The sequence below is a fragment of the Hemitrygon akajei genome, chromosome 9 (assembly GCF_048418815.1).
Source record: "Hemitrygon akajei chromosome 9, sHemAka1.3, whole genome shotgun sequence".
NCBI classification, from domain to species: Eukaryota; Metazoa; Chordata; class Chondrichthyes; order Myliobatiformes; family Dasyatidae; genus Hemitrygon; species Hemitrygon akajei.
The window spans coordinates 107,064,117-107,082,852 of record NC_133132.1 but is presented as its reverse complement, the minus strand read 5'-3'; the positions used below and the strand labels follow the sequence as shown (position 1 = coordinate 107,082,852).

The window sequence follows — 18,736 nt, the reverse complement described above, 5'->3', positions numbered from 1 at the left end:
AAATGTACATTGCTTAAAGGGAAATTATATGCTGCAGGTTGCTGTGAGAGTAATTCAAAAGAGATACATTTAGAAGTATTGTATGGAGCCCACAGAACCTCACCATGTCTCACCACCACCATCTTGCTCTGGTTTCCTAACCAGTCTGAAAAAGGCTCGCACTAACTGTGCTTAAATGTTTCACAAGTAGTTGGAATACTGGAATTAGTATCCATACAAAGGTAAAAACAGTTGAGTTATATTGGTTTCCATTTTTTAATTAAAAATATTTACTTCAGCTTCAACTGCGACTACTTGCAATGATCCCGGAGTTCCCCAGAATGGGACGAGGAGTGGAGACAGCCGAGAGCCGGGGGATACTGTAACCTTCCAGTGTGATCCAGGGTATCAGCTAGAAGGAACTGCTAAAATCATGTGCGTGCAGCTGGACAATAGATTCTTCTGGCAACCTGATCCCCCAAGCTGTACAGGTACTGCATTAATATTTCATGTTTACATGTCATAAACCAACTAAAAGAATCTAATGATTATTCCATGGGAGTGGACAGTAATTATGGATTAACAAAATTCTGGAGGAACTCAGCAGGTCAAGCAGCACCAAAGGAAAGGAATGGAAACCAACATAAATGTGACGTTTCGGGCTGAGGACCCTTTATCAGTCCCTTTAGAGTATTGATGATGGGTCTCGGGCCAAAATATGATGGGTTATTCATTTCCATAGATGCTGCCTTACCTGCTGAGTTCCTCCAGAATTTGGTGTGTGTTGCATTGGATTTCCTGGATCTGCAAAATCTTGTGTGATTATAATTATGGATGGATATTCTGTTCCTCTGCAGAATAATCTGATAGCACAAAACTTGTCATATTGCAGAACCAAGAATGTTTCATTTTAAATTGTTTGCCAGGAGAGGTAATTTCTTTATTCCCATATGATTCTAAACCATCCTCCATCTGCTCCCCATCACTATTCAGCTCACAGAAGCAAAAATCCACATCAAGAAACCAATGGGCATAGTTTTGAAGAAATTAGGTAGAAGTTAAATTGCAGAGTTAGCTGATTTGAGATATACGGCTGGCAAAGTGGAATAACAAAAGATTAAAGAGATTTAAAGATTACAGAGGGGGAAGCAGTGAGAGACAGTTTCACTGAACTCCTGTCGAAGGGAAGATTTAAACTTCTGCAGGGTAGATTTAAAGATTAGCTTTATTCATTTAATACAGTGTCTGAGTAAATGAATGGTTGCTGGGTAGGGTAAGCCTGGTAGGTCAAATGGCCTGCTTCCAATCAGTATCTCTCTTTACTCCATGTAACTATCTTTATTATACATAATTTTCAGTCATGTTTGGATAGCAAAATCAGCTGCCTCTGGTAAACAATTCCAGAACTAATGCAGGCCTTACAAATCTCATTTTGAATGGGGGTGGGGGTGTGGGCAATTCATAGGAGGAGTGTGTTGCAAGAATGCTCCCTCTCTCAGCAGCGGCAGGGAAGTAGAGTGAGTGTGTTTGAGGCATGTCATCCCTGGTGATATTCAGCCTGAAGTGCCAAGTGAATGATTCCCTCAGATGTTCTCTATCTTGGATTCAAGACTCGATCTTACATGGTTCAAGGGAGTGTATATATAGAGAGAAGGTATGGTCGTTATACTGAAAAAACACAACAAAAAGATTAGTTTTAACTAAAATAAAAACACAAAATGCTGGCAGAACTCAGCAGGCCAGACAGCACCTATGGGAGGAGGTAGTGACGATGTTTTGGGCCGAAACCCTTCATCAGGAGTTAGTTTTAGCCTTGGGTTAGCCATTTCTGCCTGAGAAAAATTCTCTGAATGCCCAGTATACCTATGCCTCATTATCTTGTAATCCTCTATTAACCTTCCCTCATAAACGAGCTCTATTATCCAGGAAGTTGTTCTTAAACTTGTGATGGTACTGAATTTACTGTCTGCAAAGCCTTAAACTCAAAATTTTTTTTAGTGAGGTTATACTCTATCAACCTACTCTTTAAAGATGAACAATATTCCTTGTCTACTCTCTCTGACAAGATATAGCTGCTGATACCCATTATTTCAGTAGTGTGTCCCCACTCCCTGCCAAGGAAGAGATTCCTCCAGTAAATGAAGTGGTTGATGCAGGCCAATTATCATAACCCCAATGTTTTACATGGATTAAACAAGGGCCACCAAGAACTCATTGTTTGTTTGTTTACAAGACGTTGAGCAAAGAATATTGGTTGGAAGTTTATGTCAAAAATAACTCCGACCCTTCAGAAAGGCCATACTGCGAAGCTAGAAAATAAAGTTTAGCATTAAGTCTCTCGAGCCCTGAAAAGTGATTATCCAGTACAAACTTAATCCCATGATGAATGAAGGCCAGCACAACAGATGCCTTCTGAACCACCTTTCCAACAGGTAAACTTCGGTGTTTCTAACCAGTACCTATAAAATCTGGACCATTGTAATTTTCCTGGTGCACCACTGTGGCATAGCGGTTAGCATGACATTTTCCAGCTCAGGGTGTCAGATTTCAGAATTCACTTTGAGCGTCCTCTGGAACCAAACCCATTTTCTATCCCGTGAGTTTGTGTGCTTCCTCCGGGTGCTCCACTTTCCTCCCACAATCCAAAGACGTCTTGGTTGGTGGGTTAATTGGTCATTGTAAATTGTTCTGTGATTAGGCTAGGATAAAATAGCAGGGATGTTGGGCAGTGCTGCTCATTGAGTAGAAAAGGCCTGTTCCATGCTCTATCTCTTAAATAAATAAGTGAGTAATTCCACATGATGACCTTCTGGGTTCTATCAGTGATTGACACTCGTATTAAGATTGAACTATTTTCCTTTCTGCCTCAAGCATATTGCAATATGCTGATCAACAACTCCCATGAGACTCTTGCTATGGAGTTCTACAACATGAAAATAGGCCCTTTGACCAATTCATTCATGCTGACCAAAATCTCTTCATGGGCGATTCCCATTTGCCTGTGTTTCGCTCGTATCCCACGAGACCTTTCCTATCCATGTACCTGTCCCAGTATCCTTTAGATGTTAATGCAACCTGCCTCACCAGCTTCTCATTCCATTGGGCCACCACACTGTTTGTGTGGGGAAAAAGGTACTCCTCAGAAACCCTTTAAGTCTTTCTCCTCAGCTTTACACCTGTATCTTTCATTGAAACACTATGTTAACCTGAGTAAAAGACTATGACCATCCACTTGAAATCGCAGAATACCCCAGCACAGAAATGGGCCTTCAGCCCATCCAGTCGATGTCAAACTGTTATTCTGCCCAGTCTTATTGACCCACACCTGGACCGCAGTCCTCCATATCTCTCTCATCCATGTACTTGTCCAACCGTCTTTTTAATATTGCGTTCAAACCCACATCCATTTAAGCCGCTCAGATTTTATGTTCTTTTTTAGCGTCTCCCCTTAGCTTCTTCTGCCCCAGAGAAAAAAGTCATAGGAGCATCTTCTTACAAGTCAAGCCTTCCCAACCTGGTGACATTGTTGTGAATATTTCCTGAACTCTTTCCAGCTTAGTCACTAGAGATTATTTATAGTTTAAAATCATTTTCCCTTACTTTTCCCACACATACTTTCTCGAAAGTTTGATGGATTTTTCATGAAAAGTTTCTGCACACACAAAGTCTGCCAACCCCAAGTTCAACCAGCAGCTTTAAAAGGCATTGTGGGTATTTTCTTTCAAACAGACAACAAGACATAAAATACTGGAGGAACTCAGCAGGTCAGGCAGCATCTATGGAGAGGAATAAAACTTCGATATTTTGGGCCGAGGCACTTGATTAGGTCTGGAAAAGAAGGGGGTAGATGCCAGAATTCCCTACTCTAGCTCTCTTCTTACCACTTCTTCTCATCTATCTATCCTCTCCCCTTGTGCCCCTCCTCCTTCCCTTTCTCCCTCGGTCCATTCTTCCCTCTTATCACATTCCTTCTTCTTCAGTCCTTTACCTTTTCCACCATTCCCCTCTCAGCTCACCCCCCTACCCATTTGTCTTTCCAATTTGTACTCCTTCCCCTCCTTCCACCTTCTTTCTCTGGCATCTTCCCCCCTCCTTTCTAGTCCCACTGAAGAGTCTCAGCCAAAACATTATCTGTTTACTTTTCTGCATAAACGCTGCCTGATCTGCTGAATTCCTGTTACATTTTGTGTGTACTGCTCTGGGTTTCCAGCATCTGCAGAATCTCTTGTGTTTAATAAATATCAAGATGGTTTGATTTTGTCATTCGGCATTCTGCCGAAATTAAATTAAATTTGATAATTATATGTATTGCTTACCACTTGTTTCAACTTTTATAAAATGTTTAAGTACAGTGTTACTGTCTAATCCATCATCTCGATAAGGAATGACATATTTTTAAAAATATAGCCATTATAGAGGTGGTGTTTTGAACTGTTTGATTTTTGAGAGTCTGATTGCTCTTTTCAAATGATAAAAGCAATGATTTTAAAGTTTCTTTTTCTCCAGTGTTCTCTGCCAAGTGCAGAATTTCAATGATCTGAGAAACCATAAAACATATGAGCAGAATTGGACCATTCAGCCTGTCAAGTTTGCTCCACCATTTCATCATGCCTTATGTATTACCCCTCTTAACCTCATTCTCCCGCCTTCTCCTCTTAACCTTTGACACCCTTACAAATTAAGACCCTATCAACCTGCTCACTAAGAATAATCAATGACTTGGCAATGAATTGGCAGCTGTCTGTGGCAATGAATTCCACAGGTTTGCCACTGTCTGGCTAACAAACTTCCTCCGCATCTCTGTTATAAAGGGATGTCCTTCAATTCTGAGGTTATGACCTGTGGTTCTAAACACTCACACTGTGGTAAAATATTTTCTCACTTCAACACTTTAAATAAATTGGGATACAAAACCAGCCAGAATGTACAGTTGTTAACATATATCTAAAGAATATTTCTAACTCTTCAGATCTAAGCTTTATGCATGCATGCAGAGGAAAATAGGATTAGTAACAAGAGTATCTGCATTTAGATTTGTTTATTCTACAGATTTCTTACTGAAAAATGCATTTGGATCTGTGAAATCTCTTTGCTGTAAGGGATGGCAAAATTTTGATTTAGAAGTGTGATCAAAGAGAGAAGTTATTAGAACTCTTGTCTTTGATATCTGTTCTGCACTGAGTTATTGGAGATCTGGGCCAAGAGTTTCAAATTGCCTGAAGTAATAAATCTAATAAACAAATCAAATGTTAACTATAATAATAAAAAACTTAATTTGCAAGAGTGCTGAATTTAAATAGAAAACATTTCTGGAAAAAAACAGGACACCAGAGTAGCGTTGTGAATATTATTGGAGCTTGGGCTTCAGAGTTCAGAGTTCAACACCAACACTATTTAAAAGGAGATTGTGCATTAACCATGAACTTGTGGGTTTCCTCCCAGTGATCCAGTTTCCACCCACAATTCAAAGATGTACAGAGAGTAGGTTGATTGGTCATTGTAAATTGTGCTGTGATTGATCTGAGGTTAAATAGGTGTGTTGCCTGGCAATGTGGCTCATAGGGCCAGTGGGGCATAATCTGAGCTGTATCTCTAAACAAAATTAAAAAAACAGAAACAAATTTTCTAATAAATTGCAGCATTGCACTGAAGCTCTATTTCGCTCTCTATCTGTGCTGTAAACCTGTCTCACCAGTGACCACTCACATTGATGAAATTCAGCCAAAATTCACTTTAAGCTTTGCTGTGACATCTTGGAGACTGAATCTATTTCTAAACACAATGTTTGTGTATTGTCCCACTGGGGACTGCTTACTGTATTTCACAACATTTTCCATATCAAAATGCACTCAGTAGCACTTCATTAAGTACCCCTGTACTCCTGCTCATTAATACAAATATTAAATCAGCCAATCAATGCATAAAAGCATGTAGACATGGTCAAGTGGTTCAGTTGTTGTTCAGATCAAGCATTAGAATGGGGAAGAAATGTGATTTAAGTCATGTTGACAGTGGAATGACTGCTGGTGCCAGACAGGATGGTTTGAATTTCTCAAAAACTGCTGATTTCCTGGGATTTGCATGCACAGTAGACTCCAGGGTTAACGGAGAATAGTGCAGGACACAGAGGAAAACATCCAGTGAGTAGCAGTTCTGTGAGTGAAAATACCTTGTTAATAAGACAGGTCAGAGGAGAATGGCCAGACTTTTTCATGCCGACAGGAATGCAACAATAACCACATGCTGCAACAGTGGCGTACAGAAGAGCATCACAGAATGCACAACAGGTCGAACCTTGAAGTGGATGGACCACAGCAGCAGAAGACCACAAACATACAGAAATACATTTATTGGTGACTTTATTAGGTACCTGTTGTGCCTAATAAAGTGGCCACAGAATGTATATACATAGGAAGAAATTGCAAAAACCTCTATGTTCATGGTCATTGCATTCAGGATGTAAACTTTTTAAAGTAAAACAAGGTGTTGCCATTGCTGTAACTCCCTAGGGTGAAACAGCCTTTTCATTCTATCGGAGAATTCCCACCAGTCTCAGCCCATCCAATTCAGGCCCAGACTTTGGTCCTACCCCACAAAGACCGAGCATTGGCTACACTGAGCTTCTGTGCTTTCTTTAGCATGGCAAGTTCAGTCACCATTCAACCATACATGAATACCGATGAATACAACCAAACCAAACGGTGTTCCTCCAGGGCTCAGGAGCAAAACACAGCACAACAGTTAGACATAACACAAGCCACATATAGCACATATAATTATGATAGCAGTAATCATACAGACAAATGAATAGTAATATAGCTCCAATCCTTGAGTGTCATGTCATACAGATTGATTAGGCATGGATGTTGTCAACAAGAACAAGAACACCATTCTGATCATCCTATGCTAGTACAGCCACAGATGAATGGAGTCTAGATTGTTCCACCGAGCCAACACTAGAGGGCAGCACCAATGGGAGGGCCAGCCTCTAACCCAGCATGGACACCATACCTCACTGTCTCTGACATCTCCCTCGGTAGCTGCAACAGGCGATGCCGCAACAAAAGGACCTTGTCGGTGTGACAGCCGAGGCTACTCAGCTCTCTCACCATCGGTAATGCAGTATTCCACATTACCAACGTCCAACAGTGTTCAGGTACTCCTGCAGCCTGGACTGTGTCTGTCGACAGCACTCACTTACAGACTCTTCACACACAACTGGTGAGTCAATGATTGAGGACTCTCCTCAAGACAGCAAATGGGGCACAATTTTATGGAGATTTGAGGAAGGTACAGGGAGAATGCCAGAATTAAGATTTTTTTATATATTGAAAATGGTGGGTATTTGGAATTCCCTGCCAGGAGTGGTGATAGAAGTGGTTATATTAGGAACCAAAATGGCTGCATCCATCGTGAAGAACCCTCATCACTTAGGACATCCCCGCTTCTAATTTTTTTAATTACTACCGTCAAATAGCCTAAAGACACACACTCAACATTTAAGAAACAGCTTCTTCCCCTGCACCATCAGAATGGACAATGAACACATGTTCACCACCTCAATATTTTTTGCTCTCTTTTTGCAATGCATAATTATTTATTCCTTTTATTGCTATACAATGCACTATACCGATGCTGCAAAATAAAAAAATATTCACAACAAATGCCAGTGATAGTAAACTTGATTCTGATTTTGATTCTGACTTTTCAGAGGCTTTTAGATAGGCACATGGATGGGGAGCTGTGTGGAAGGGAAAGGCCATATTCAGCTTAGAGTAGGTTAAAATTTTAGCACAACATCATAGGCCAAAGGGCCTGTACTGTGCTGTAGTGTTCTATGTTCTATGTTTTAAGAAGAGAAGTGAAGTTAATAGAAAAAGATTTAAATCAAGGAAGACCAGAAGTAACAGGATGAGCTTATATAATTCTATGGCCTGATTCTGTGCTGTATATCCAATATATATATAATCAGCAGTCACCACTCCATGTAGTACCTAAAAAAAAAAGTGTTCACCCCCCCTTGGAAGTTTTCATATTTTATTAATTTACAACATCAAATCGTGTGGATTTAATTTGGCAGCTTTTGACTCTGATCATCAGAAGAGACTCTTTCGTGTCAAAGTGAAAACAAATTTCTACAAATTAGTCTAAATTTATTACAATTATTAAATTCAAAATAATCCATTGCATAAGTATTCACCCCCTTCAAGTCAGTATTCAGCAGATACACCTTTGGCAGCAATTACAGCCTTGAGTCTGTGTGGATAGGTCTCTATCAGCCTTGAACATCTGGACACTGCATTTTTTTGCATTCTTCTTTACAAAAATGCTCAAGCTCTGTCAGATTGCATGGGGATTGTGAGAGAACAGCTCTTTTCAAATCCAGCCAGAAATTCTCAATTGGATTGAGATCTGGACTCTGACTTGGACATTCCAGGTCATTAACTTTGTTGTTTTTAAACCATACCTGTATAGTTTTGGCTTTATGCTTGGGGTTATTGTCTCTCAAGTCACAGTTCTCTTGCTGACTGCATCAGATTTTCCTTCAGGATTTCCCTCTATTTTCCTGCATTCATTTAACTCCCTACCTTCACAAGCCTTCCAGGACCTGCTGCAGTGAAGCATCCGCACAGCATGATGCAGGCAGCACCATGCTTCACAGCAGTGATGGTGTATTTTTGATGATGTGTAGTGTTCGGCTTGCGGCAAATATAATATTTAGACTGAAGGCTAAATAGCTCAATTTTGGCTTCATCAGACCATAGAACCTTCTTTCAACTGACTTCAGGATCTCTCACATACCTTCTGGCAAACTCTAGCTGAGATTTCATTTGAATTTTTTTTCAACAGTGGCTTTCCCTTTGCCATTCTCCAAAAATGAAGTACCTGGGCAACGGTTGTTATATGCACAGTTCTCCCATCTCAGCCACTGAAACTTGTAACTCCTCCAGAGTTATAGGTCTGTTGGGGGCCTCCCTCATTAGTCCCCTTCTTGCATGGTCACTCTGTTTTTGAGGACAGCTTGCTCTAGGCAGACTTACAGCTGTGCCATATTCTTTCCATTTCTTGATGATTGACTTAACTGTACTCCAAGTGATATTGTTACGTTCCCCAGTAACCGGGTGACTTACCAGCAAAGATAGAGAGGTCCACTGAAGCCTGATGATACTATTTTCAAACGTTTTATTTATAAAGGGGCACAATCGTATGGTTAATACAAAACATTCAGATCATATACATCGTCAAAACTCAATCTAAGGCACAGGTATAGTAATAATCAATCAAAAATAAGCTCTATCGTTGTCTAGGGGATACTGAGTCCAATGGAATATAAGAGTCACTCAAAGTCTGCAGGCTTCCCCGTTTTGGGAACCGCTGGCATTTCACGTGTTGGAGAGAGAGAGAAGGAACACTTGCCCGTCGTCCTTCCGAAGCAAATCCCTGTTGTTAGTTAAAGCGGTTTTTCCTTTGGGTTTCAGCCACAGACTCCCGATCCGGAATCTAACGCACGTGGCTTCCTTCAGAATGGCTTCCCGCTCCGACGGGAAGCACTATCGTGTCTTCTTCGTGTGTCTCCTTGGTGCGTCTGAGGCCCCGCCTTGGCAGCCCACCTTTTATCTGGACTGGCAGGGTTGTAGATGTCAATCAGGGTGGGGGTGAGGCAATCTTTCCCCCATCACCCATCTCACATTGCCCTGAGGGTTTGCACGTAGTCCAGTTCCTTATTCCACAAAGGTGTCTCCCAAGACAATGGCTATGTCCAAGGCTTTTGTCTTGCTGAGCGGCCAGCCCACATTCCAAACCGTAAGGCTCTCTCTCTTGCAATTCTCACAAAGGAGGGGGCTGGGGTCATGACAATATTCAGTGACTTGGAAATGTTCTTGTATTCATCACCTGACTAGTGGTTTCCAATAAGCTTTTCACAAAACTGCTTTGACTGTTCTTTTGTCTTCATGGTGTAGTTTTTGCCTGGACACCGACTCACAGCAGTTGGACCTTCCAGAAACAGGTGTATTTTTACTGCAATCAATTGAAACAACTGACTGCACACAGGTTTATATATAGCTAGACCACTTTAACTAATTGTGTGACTTCTAAAGCCAATTGGCTGCAACAGTGATGATTTGGTGTGTCGTATTAAAGGGTGTGAATACTTATACAATCAATTATTTTGTGTTTTATATCTGTGATTAATTTAGATCATTTTTTAGATATCTCTTTTCACTGTGATTCAATGTTGTAAAACAATAAAACATAATATCTTCCAATGGGAGGGGTGAATACTTTTTGTGGCCACTGTAGACCAACGTAAATGATAATTCAGTGTCTAGATGAAGTATACATCATTAGTTTTTAACTCACTAAGAATCAGAATCAGGTTTATTATCATCGGCATGTGTTGTGAAATTTGTTAACTTAGCAGCAGCATTTATATTATGGGAAGCAATGAAAGCATATTTGAGGGGTCAGATAATAAGTTATACTTCTGAAATTAAGAAGGAATATATGGTAGAAATAGATCAATTAGAAAAAGAGATTACTAAATTAGAAAAAGAATCCCAAAGATATATGACAGAAGAAAAATGAAGACAACTTGTTAATAAGAAGCTACAGTATAATACACTCCAGACATATTGAACAGAAAAAGTAATTATGAGAACTAAACAGAGATATTACGAATTAGGTGAAAGATCACACAAAACTCTTGCTTGGCAGTTGAAAACAGAGCAGGCTTCCAAAACAATAAATGCAATTAGAACAAGTGCAAATAAAATTACTTATAAACCTTCAGAAATTAATGAAACATAAAAAATTTTACTCCGAATTATATCAATCAGAATCACAAAACGAGGTTGCTGAGACAGAATTTTTTTTAATCACAAATAACTCTTCCAAAATTGAATTCAGAAGAACAGTAAGGATTAGATATGCCCTTTACATTAAAAGAGGTTGAAGAAGCTTTAGGATCACTCCAGAGTAATAAATCTCCAGGAGAAGACAGTTTTCCAACTGAATTTTATAAAAAATTTAAAGATTTATTAATCCCTCCCTTTATGGAGTTAATATATCAAGCAGAAAGAAAACATAAACTTCCACAATCTTTTTCGACAGCGATCCTAATAGTATTACCCAAAAAAGAGAGAGATCTTTTAAAACCAACATCATGCAGGCCTATCTCTTTGTTGAATATGGATTATAAAATAATAGCAAAAATTTTATCTAATAGATTATCTAAATATTTACCAAAATTAATACATATGGATCAAACAGGCTTTATTAAAAATAGACAATCAGCAGATAATGTAACTCGGTTACTTAGCATAATTCATCTGGCACAAAAGAAGGAGGAAATGAGTGTGGCATTTGCTTTGGATGCAGAAAAAGCATTTGATAGATTGGAATGGGACTTTTTATTTAAGGTATTGGAAAAATATGGGTTAGGAAAATCTTTTATAAAATGGATTAAAACCTTAAATACTAATCCCAAAGCTAAAGTAGTGACAAATGGTCAAATTTCTACATCATTCCAGTTAACAAGATCAACTAGACAAGGCTGTCCATTATCACCTACCCTATTTGAATTGGCGATAGAACCATTAGCTGAATTAGAACATAGAATAGTACAGCACAGTACAGGCCCTTCGGCCCACAATGTTGTGCCAACCCTCAAACCCTGCCTCCCATATAACCCCCTACCTTAAATTCCTCCATATACCTGTCTAGAAGTCTCTTAAACTTCACTGGTGTATCTGCCTCCACCACTGACTCAGGCAGTGCATTCCACGCACCAACCACTCTCTGAGTGAAAAACCTTCCTCTAATATCCCCCTTGAACTTCCCACCCCTTACCTTAAAGCCATGTCCTCTGTACTGAGCAGTGGTGCACTGGGGAAGAGGTGCTGGCTGTCCACTCTGTCTATTCCTCTTAATATCTTGTACACCTCTATCATGTCTCCTCTCATCCTCCTCTCCAAAGAGTAAAGCCCTAGCTCCCTTAATCTCTGATCATAATCCGTACTCTCTAAACCAGGCAGCATCCTGGTAAATCTCCTCTGTACCCTTTCCAATGCTTCCACTTCCTTCCTATACTGAGGCGACCAGAACTGGACACAGTACTCCAAATGTGGCCTAACTAGAGTTTTATAGAGCTGCTTCATTACATCGCGTCTCTTAAACTCTATCCCTCGACTTATGAAAGCTAACACCCCATAAACTTTCTTAACTTCCCTATCTACCTGTGAGGCAACTTTCAGGGATCTGTGGACATGTACCCCCAGATCCCTCTGCTCCTCCACACTACCAAGTATCCTGCCATTTACTTTATACTCTGCCTTGGAGTTTGTCCTTCCAAAGTGTACCACCTCACACTTCTCCGGGTTGAACTCCATCTACCACTTCTGCATCCTATCAATGTCTCTCTGCAATCTTTGACAATCCTCTGCACTATCTACAACACCACCAACTTTTGTGTCATCTGCAAACTTGCCAACCCACCCTTCTAACCCCACATCCAGGTCGTTAATAAAAATCACAAAAAGTAGAGGTCCCAGAACAGATCCTTGTGGGACACCACTAGTCACAACCCTCCAATCTGAATGTACTCCCTCCACCACGACCATCTGCCTTCTACAGGCAAGCCAATTCTGAATCCAAACACAAAAATACAACTGCAGATGCTGTGGATCAAAGAGTACGTACACGATGCTGGAAGAACTCAGCCTTCCCTTCATCCCTTATCCCCTCTCCATCCCTCTGATCCCTCATCCTCCCCTCTGCCCACTCTCCCTGAACATCCCAACTCCCCTCCTCCTCCTGAGTCTTCCCACTCCTTACCCTCCCTTAACCCCAGTCCCAACCCTTGCCGTGTCTTCACCATCCCCCCGACCTTCCCCTATCTGAGGCAGAATGCTCTGTCCTCAGTAAGGGCCTCACTTTTGTCCCCCTCCGCCCCCACCTCAGCGAGTTCCGTGCCCGCCACGACGCTGAACACTTCTTCCGCCGCCTACGTCTCCGAGCCTACTACTTCAACAAGGATTCCCCCTCCCCCCAGTGATGATCCATTCTCCCGGCTTCTACGCTCCTCCTCCTCCTGGACACCCCCATCGGGCCTTCTACCTGCTCTCGACCTTTTCATCTCTAACTGTTGCCGAGACATCTACCGTCTCAACTTTACCCCCCCCTCTCCTATTCTAACCTAACTCCCTCTGAATGCACTGCCCTCCACACTCTCCACACTAACCCCAACCTCACCATCAAACCTGCAGACAAAGGTGGTGCCGTAGTAGTCTGGCGGACGGACCTCTACCTCACTGAGGCCAAACGGCAGCTCTCCGATACCTCCTCCTACTTACCCCTGCCACAGGACCCCACCAAAAAACATCAATCCACTGTCTCCCGCACCATCTCCACCCTCATCAACTCCGGACACCTTCCTCCCTCAGCCAAAAAACTCATAATTCCCACAACCCGCACAGCTCGGTTTTACCTCCTCCCCAAGATCCACAAGCCTGACTGTCCCGGCAGACCCATAGTTTCAGCCTGCTCCTGCCCCACCGAACTTGTGTCTGCCTACTTGGACTCCATTTTATCCCCCATAGTTCAGACTCTCCTCACCTACATCCAGGATACATCCCCTCTTCAATAACTTCCAATTCCCCAGCCCCGACTGCTTCATTTTTACCATGGATGTTCAATCCTTATACACCTCCATCCCACATCAAGAAGGCCTCAAAGCCCTCCACTACTTTTTGGATAACAGACCCCACCAGTTCCCCAGCACCACCACAATTCTCTGGTTGGCGGAGCTTGTTCTAACTCTCAATAACTTCTCCTTTGGTTCTTCCCAATTTCTCCAGATCAAGGGTGTAGCCATGAGCTCTCGCATGGGCCCCAGCTATGCCTGCCTCTTTGTGGGTTATGTGGAACAGTCTATGCTCCAAATCTATACTGGCACCACTCCCCAACTTTTCCTCCGCTACATCGACGACTACATTGGTGCTGCTTCCTGCACCCATGCTGAGCTCGTCAATTTCATCGACTTTGCCTCTAACTTTCACCCAGCCCTTAAATTCACTTGGTCCATCTTGGACACTTCTCTCCCCTTTCTTGATCTCTCGGTCTCCATCTCCGGAGACAGACTATCCACTGATAGTCCACTATCTTCTACAAACCCACTGACTCCCATAACTATCTTGACTATACCTCTTCCCACCCTGCCCAATGCAAAAATGCCATTCCCTATTCCCAGTTCCTCCGTCTCCGCCGCATCTGCTCCCAGGATGAGGCTTTCCGTTACAGAACTTCTCAAATGTCCTCATTCTTTCAGGATCGTGGTTTCCCTTCTGGCGTCATCAAAGATGCCCTCACCCGCATCTCCTCCAGCACCCGCACTTCAGCCCTTAACCCATCCTCCCGTCACCACAACAGGGACAGGGTTCCCCTTGTCCTCACCTACCACCCCACCAACCTCCGGATCCAACACATTATCCTCCGCAACTTCCGCCACCTTCAACAGGACCCCACCACCCAGCACATCTTTCCCTCCCTACCCCTCTCAGCTTTTCGCAGGGATCGTTCCCTCCGCGACTACCTGGTCCACACGTCCCTCCCCACAGAACTCCCACCTGGCACTTATCCCTGTAAGCGCAAATGCTACACCTGTCCCTACACCTCCCCCCTTACCACCATTCCGGGCCCCAGACAGTCCTTCCAGGTGAGGCAACATTTCACCTGCGAGTCTGCTGGAGTTGTCTATTGCATCCGGTGCTCTCGGTGCGGCCTTCTCTACATCGGTGAGACCCGACGCAGATTGGGGGACCGCTTCGTCGAGCACCTACACTCCGTCCGTCACAATAGACAGGACCTCCCGATTGCCACCCACTTTAACTCTGCCTCTCATTCCCATCTAGATATGTCCATACATGGCCTCCTCTACTGTCATGATGAGGCCAAACTCAGGTTGGAGGAGCAACACCTCATCTACCGTCTGGGTAGCCTCCAGCCGGGTGGTATGAACATTGAATTCTCTAATTTCCGGTAATTCCCTCCCCCTCCCCCTTCCCCTATCCCAGGTCCCTTTTTGCATCTCTCCCCTTTCAACTTTCTGCTCCTTTACCTCTACAGTTCTTTCATGCTTATCCCCTCCTCCCTTATCCTTCCTCTGATTGGTTCTCCACCTGGCGCCTCTAGCCCTTCCCCCTGCCCATCTCTCTTACTGGGCTTCGGCCCTCTCTTCCACCCCCATTCCTGATGAAGGGTCTCGGCCCGAAATGGTGGCTACTCTTTTCTCACGGATGCTGACTGACCTGCTGAGTTCTTCCAGCATCGTGTACGTATTCTCCAATTCTGAATCCATCTGGCCAAACTTCCCTGGATCCCATGCCTTCTGACTATCTGAATAAGCCTACCATGTGGAACCTTGTCAAATGCCTTACTAAAATCCATGTAGATCACATCCACTGCACTACCCTCATCTATATGCCTGGTCACCTCCTCAAAGAACTCTATCAGGCTTGTTAGGCACGATCTGCCCTTCACAAAACCATACTGACTGTCCCTGATCAGACCATGATTCTGTAAATGCCAATAGATCCTATCTCTAAGAATCTTTTCCAACAGCTTTCCCACCACAGATGTAAGGCTCACTGAGCTATAATTACCTGGACTATCCCTACTACCTTTTTTGAACAAGGGGACAACATTTGCCTCCCTCCAATCCTCCGGTACCATTCCCATGGACAAAGAGGACATAAAGTTCCCAGCCAGAGGTTCAGCAATCTCTTCCCTTGCCTCGTGGAGCAGCCTGGGGAATATTCCATCCGGCCCCGGGGACTTATCCGTCCTAATGTATTTTAACAACTCCAACACCTCCTCTCTCTTAATATCAACATGCTCCAGAACATCAACCTCACTCATATTGTCCTCACCGTCATCAAGTTCCCTCTCAGTGGTGAATACCGAAGAGAAGTACCTCGCTCTTCGAGGTACTCGAAGGTCTTGAGGACCTCGCTCACTTCCACAGCCTCCAAGCACATCTTCCCACTTTTATCTCTAATCGGTCCTACCCTCACTCCTGTCATCCTTATGTTCTTCACATAATTGAAGAATGCCTTGGGGTTTTCCTTTACCCTACTTGCCAAGGCCTTCTCATGCCCCCTTCTTGTTCTTCTTAGCCCCTTCTTAAGCTCCTTTCTTGCTACCCTATATTCCTCAATAGACCCATCTGATCCTTGCTTCCTAAACCTCATGTATGCTGTCTTCTTCCACCTGACTAGATTTTCCACTTCACTTGTCATCCATGGTTCCTTCACCCTACCATTCTTTATCTTCCTCATCGGGACAAATTTATCCCTAACACCCCTGAATTAATTAGAACCGATCCAGATATTGTGAGCTTCAGAGTTAACCAGGAAGAATATAAGATTAATTTATTTGCTGATGATGTTCTGATTTATTTAACAAACCCATTGCATTTGTTGCATAAATTATCTTTTAGATTGGAAGAATATGGAAAAATATCAGGGTATAAAGTAAACTGGGATAAAAGTGAAATTTTACCCCTTACTAAAGGAGATTATAGTCAATGTCGATTAGTAACTCAATTTAGATGGCCGACAAATGGTATAAAGTATTTAGGTATAAGAGTCGATAATGATATAAAGAATTTATATAAATTAAATTATTTGCCATTATTGAAAAAAATTCAAGAAAATCTTGATAAATGGATGATGTTACCAATAACATTAGTAGGTAGAGGTAATGCTGTAAAAATGAATATATTTCCTAGATTACAATATTTATTCCAAACATTACCAATACAACTGCCCCAGAAGTTTTTTCAAGAGTTGAATAAATGTGTGAGGAAGTTTCTTTGGAAAGGTAAGATGTCAAGAATATTGTTGGAAAAATTGACATGTAAAATTGACCTAGGAGGGTTACAACTCCCAAATTTTAAGAATTATTATAAAGCAAATCAACTTAGATTTATTGCATCTTTGTTTTGATGAAGAAAAACCGGCATGGATTAGAATAGAGTTAGATAAGATAGGAGAAAATATACCAGAAGATTTTATATATAAATGGGAATCCAAATGGTATGCAAAAAGAAAGAATCTCTTATATTAAAACACTTGATCGATTTATGGAATAAGATAAATGTGGATGATGAGATAAAGAAATCTTTATTAGCAAAGAGAACCCTAATTCAAAATAGACTTATTCCTTTTACAATGGATAATCAACTTTTATATAACTGGTTTCAAAAAGGGATCAAATATATAGGTGACTGTTTTGAAGGAGGTATATTGATGTCATTTGATCAATTAAAGAATAAATATTAAATATCAAATAACACTCTTTTCTGTTATTTTCAATTAAAGGCCTATTTAAGAGAAAAACTGGGTCAAACAATGTTAATGCCAAAACCTAATGAAATAGAAACTTTAATTAAAAAAGGAAAAATTTAAAAAATTACATCTTGTATGTATAATTTGATTCAAAAACAGACAATTAAACCAGAAATTCATAAGTCAAGACAAAAATGGGAAACTGATTTGAATATTAACATTGATGAAAAAAATTGGTCAAGACTATAACACACACAAAATGCTGGTAGAACACAGCAGGCTAGGCAGCATCTATAGGGAGAAGCGATGTCGACGTTTCAGGCCGAGACCCTTCGTCAGGACTAACCGAAAGGAAAAAGACTATGTCTTGATAGTATGACATATACAATAAATGTCCGACTTAGATTAGTACAATACAATTTTTTACATCAGTTATATATTACACCACAAAAAATAAATAGATTAAACCCAAATTTATCTGACCAATGTTTCCGATGTAATCAAGAAATCGGTGCTTTTTTACACTCTACTTGGTCTTGTTTTAAAATCCAACCTTTTTGGATAAATCTAAGACTTTTACTGGAAGAAATTATTGGAATACAACTTCCACATAGCCCAATATTATTTTTATTAGGTGATATTGAAGGGATAATACCGAAACCTAAATTGAATAAATATCAGAAAAAAATTATAAAAATTGCATTGGCAGTAGCCAAAAAAGCTATTGCAGTTACTTGGAAATCAGATTCATATTTAACTATGGACCATTGGAATAATGAAACATATAGCTGCATTCCACTTGAAAAAATTACTTATAATTTTAGAAATAAATATGATATATTGTTGAAAATTTGGCACCCCTATCTACAAAAGATAGGATTAAATATATAGGTCCTTTGAAGATAAAATTATTAGTTATTTGGGGAAAAAAATACATACTAAAGTTATTTTGAACTCCACGGAGCATGTGGGGATCCTTCGATATCCAGGCAATCCTTCTTTCTCTCTTCTTTTTTTCCTTTTTTTTTCTTTTATCTTTTTTTTTTAGACAGGGATGTTAAGGGGGGAAGGGTTAAGGGGAGGGGGTGGGCTAATATTAATTTTCACTATTCTATTATTCTATTCATTTTATGTAATTCTCTTAAAAATTTAATTAAAAATATATATAAAAAAACTTAGCAGTGCAGTTCAATGCAATACATAATATAGAAGAAAAAATAATAATAAATAAGTAAATCAATTACAGTAATGTACATTGAATAGATTAAAAATCATGCAAAAATAGAAATAATATATATTAAAAAAGTGAGGAAGTTTTCACGGTTCAATGTCCATTTAGGAATCAGATGGCAGAGAGGAAGAAGCTGTTCCAGAATCACTAAGTGTGTGCCTTCAGGCTTCTGTACCTCCTA

At 41.1% G+C, this 18,736-nt stretch overlaps 1 protein-coding gene across 1 annotated transcript in view; it reads left to right on the top strand.

Annotated features, from left to right (window-relative positions):
- Positions 1-18,736, top strand: part of LOC140733433 (CUB and sushi domain-containing protein 1-like) — a 2,013,313-nt gene that overhangs the window by 1,571,682 nt on the left and 422,895 nt on the right. Inside the window, exon 27 of the mRNA XM_073056756.1 lies at positions 279-470. Within this exon, the coding sequence (XP_072912857.1) occupies positions 279-470 (192 nt within the window). The remainder of the gene's footprint in view (positions 1-278; positions 471-18,736) is intronic.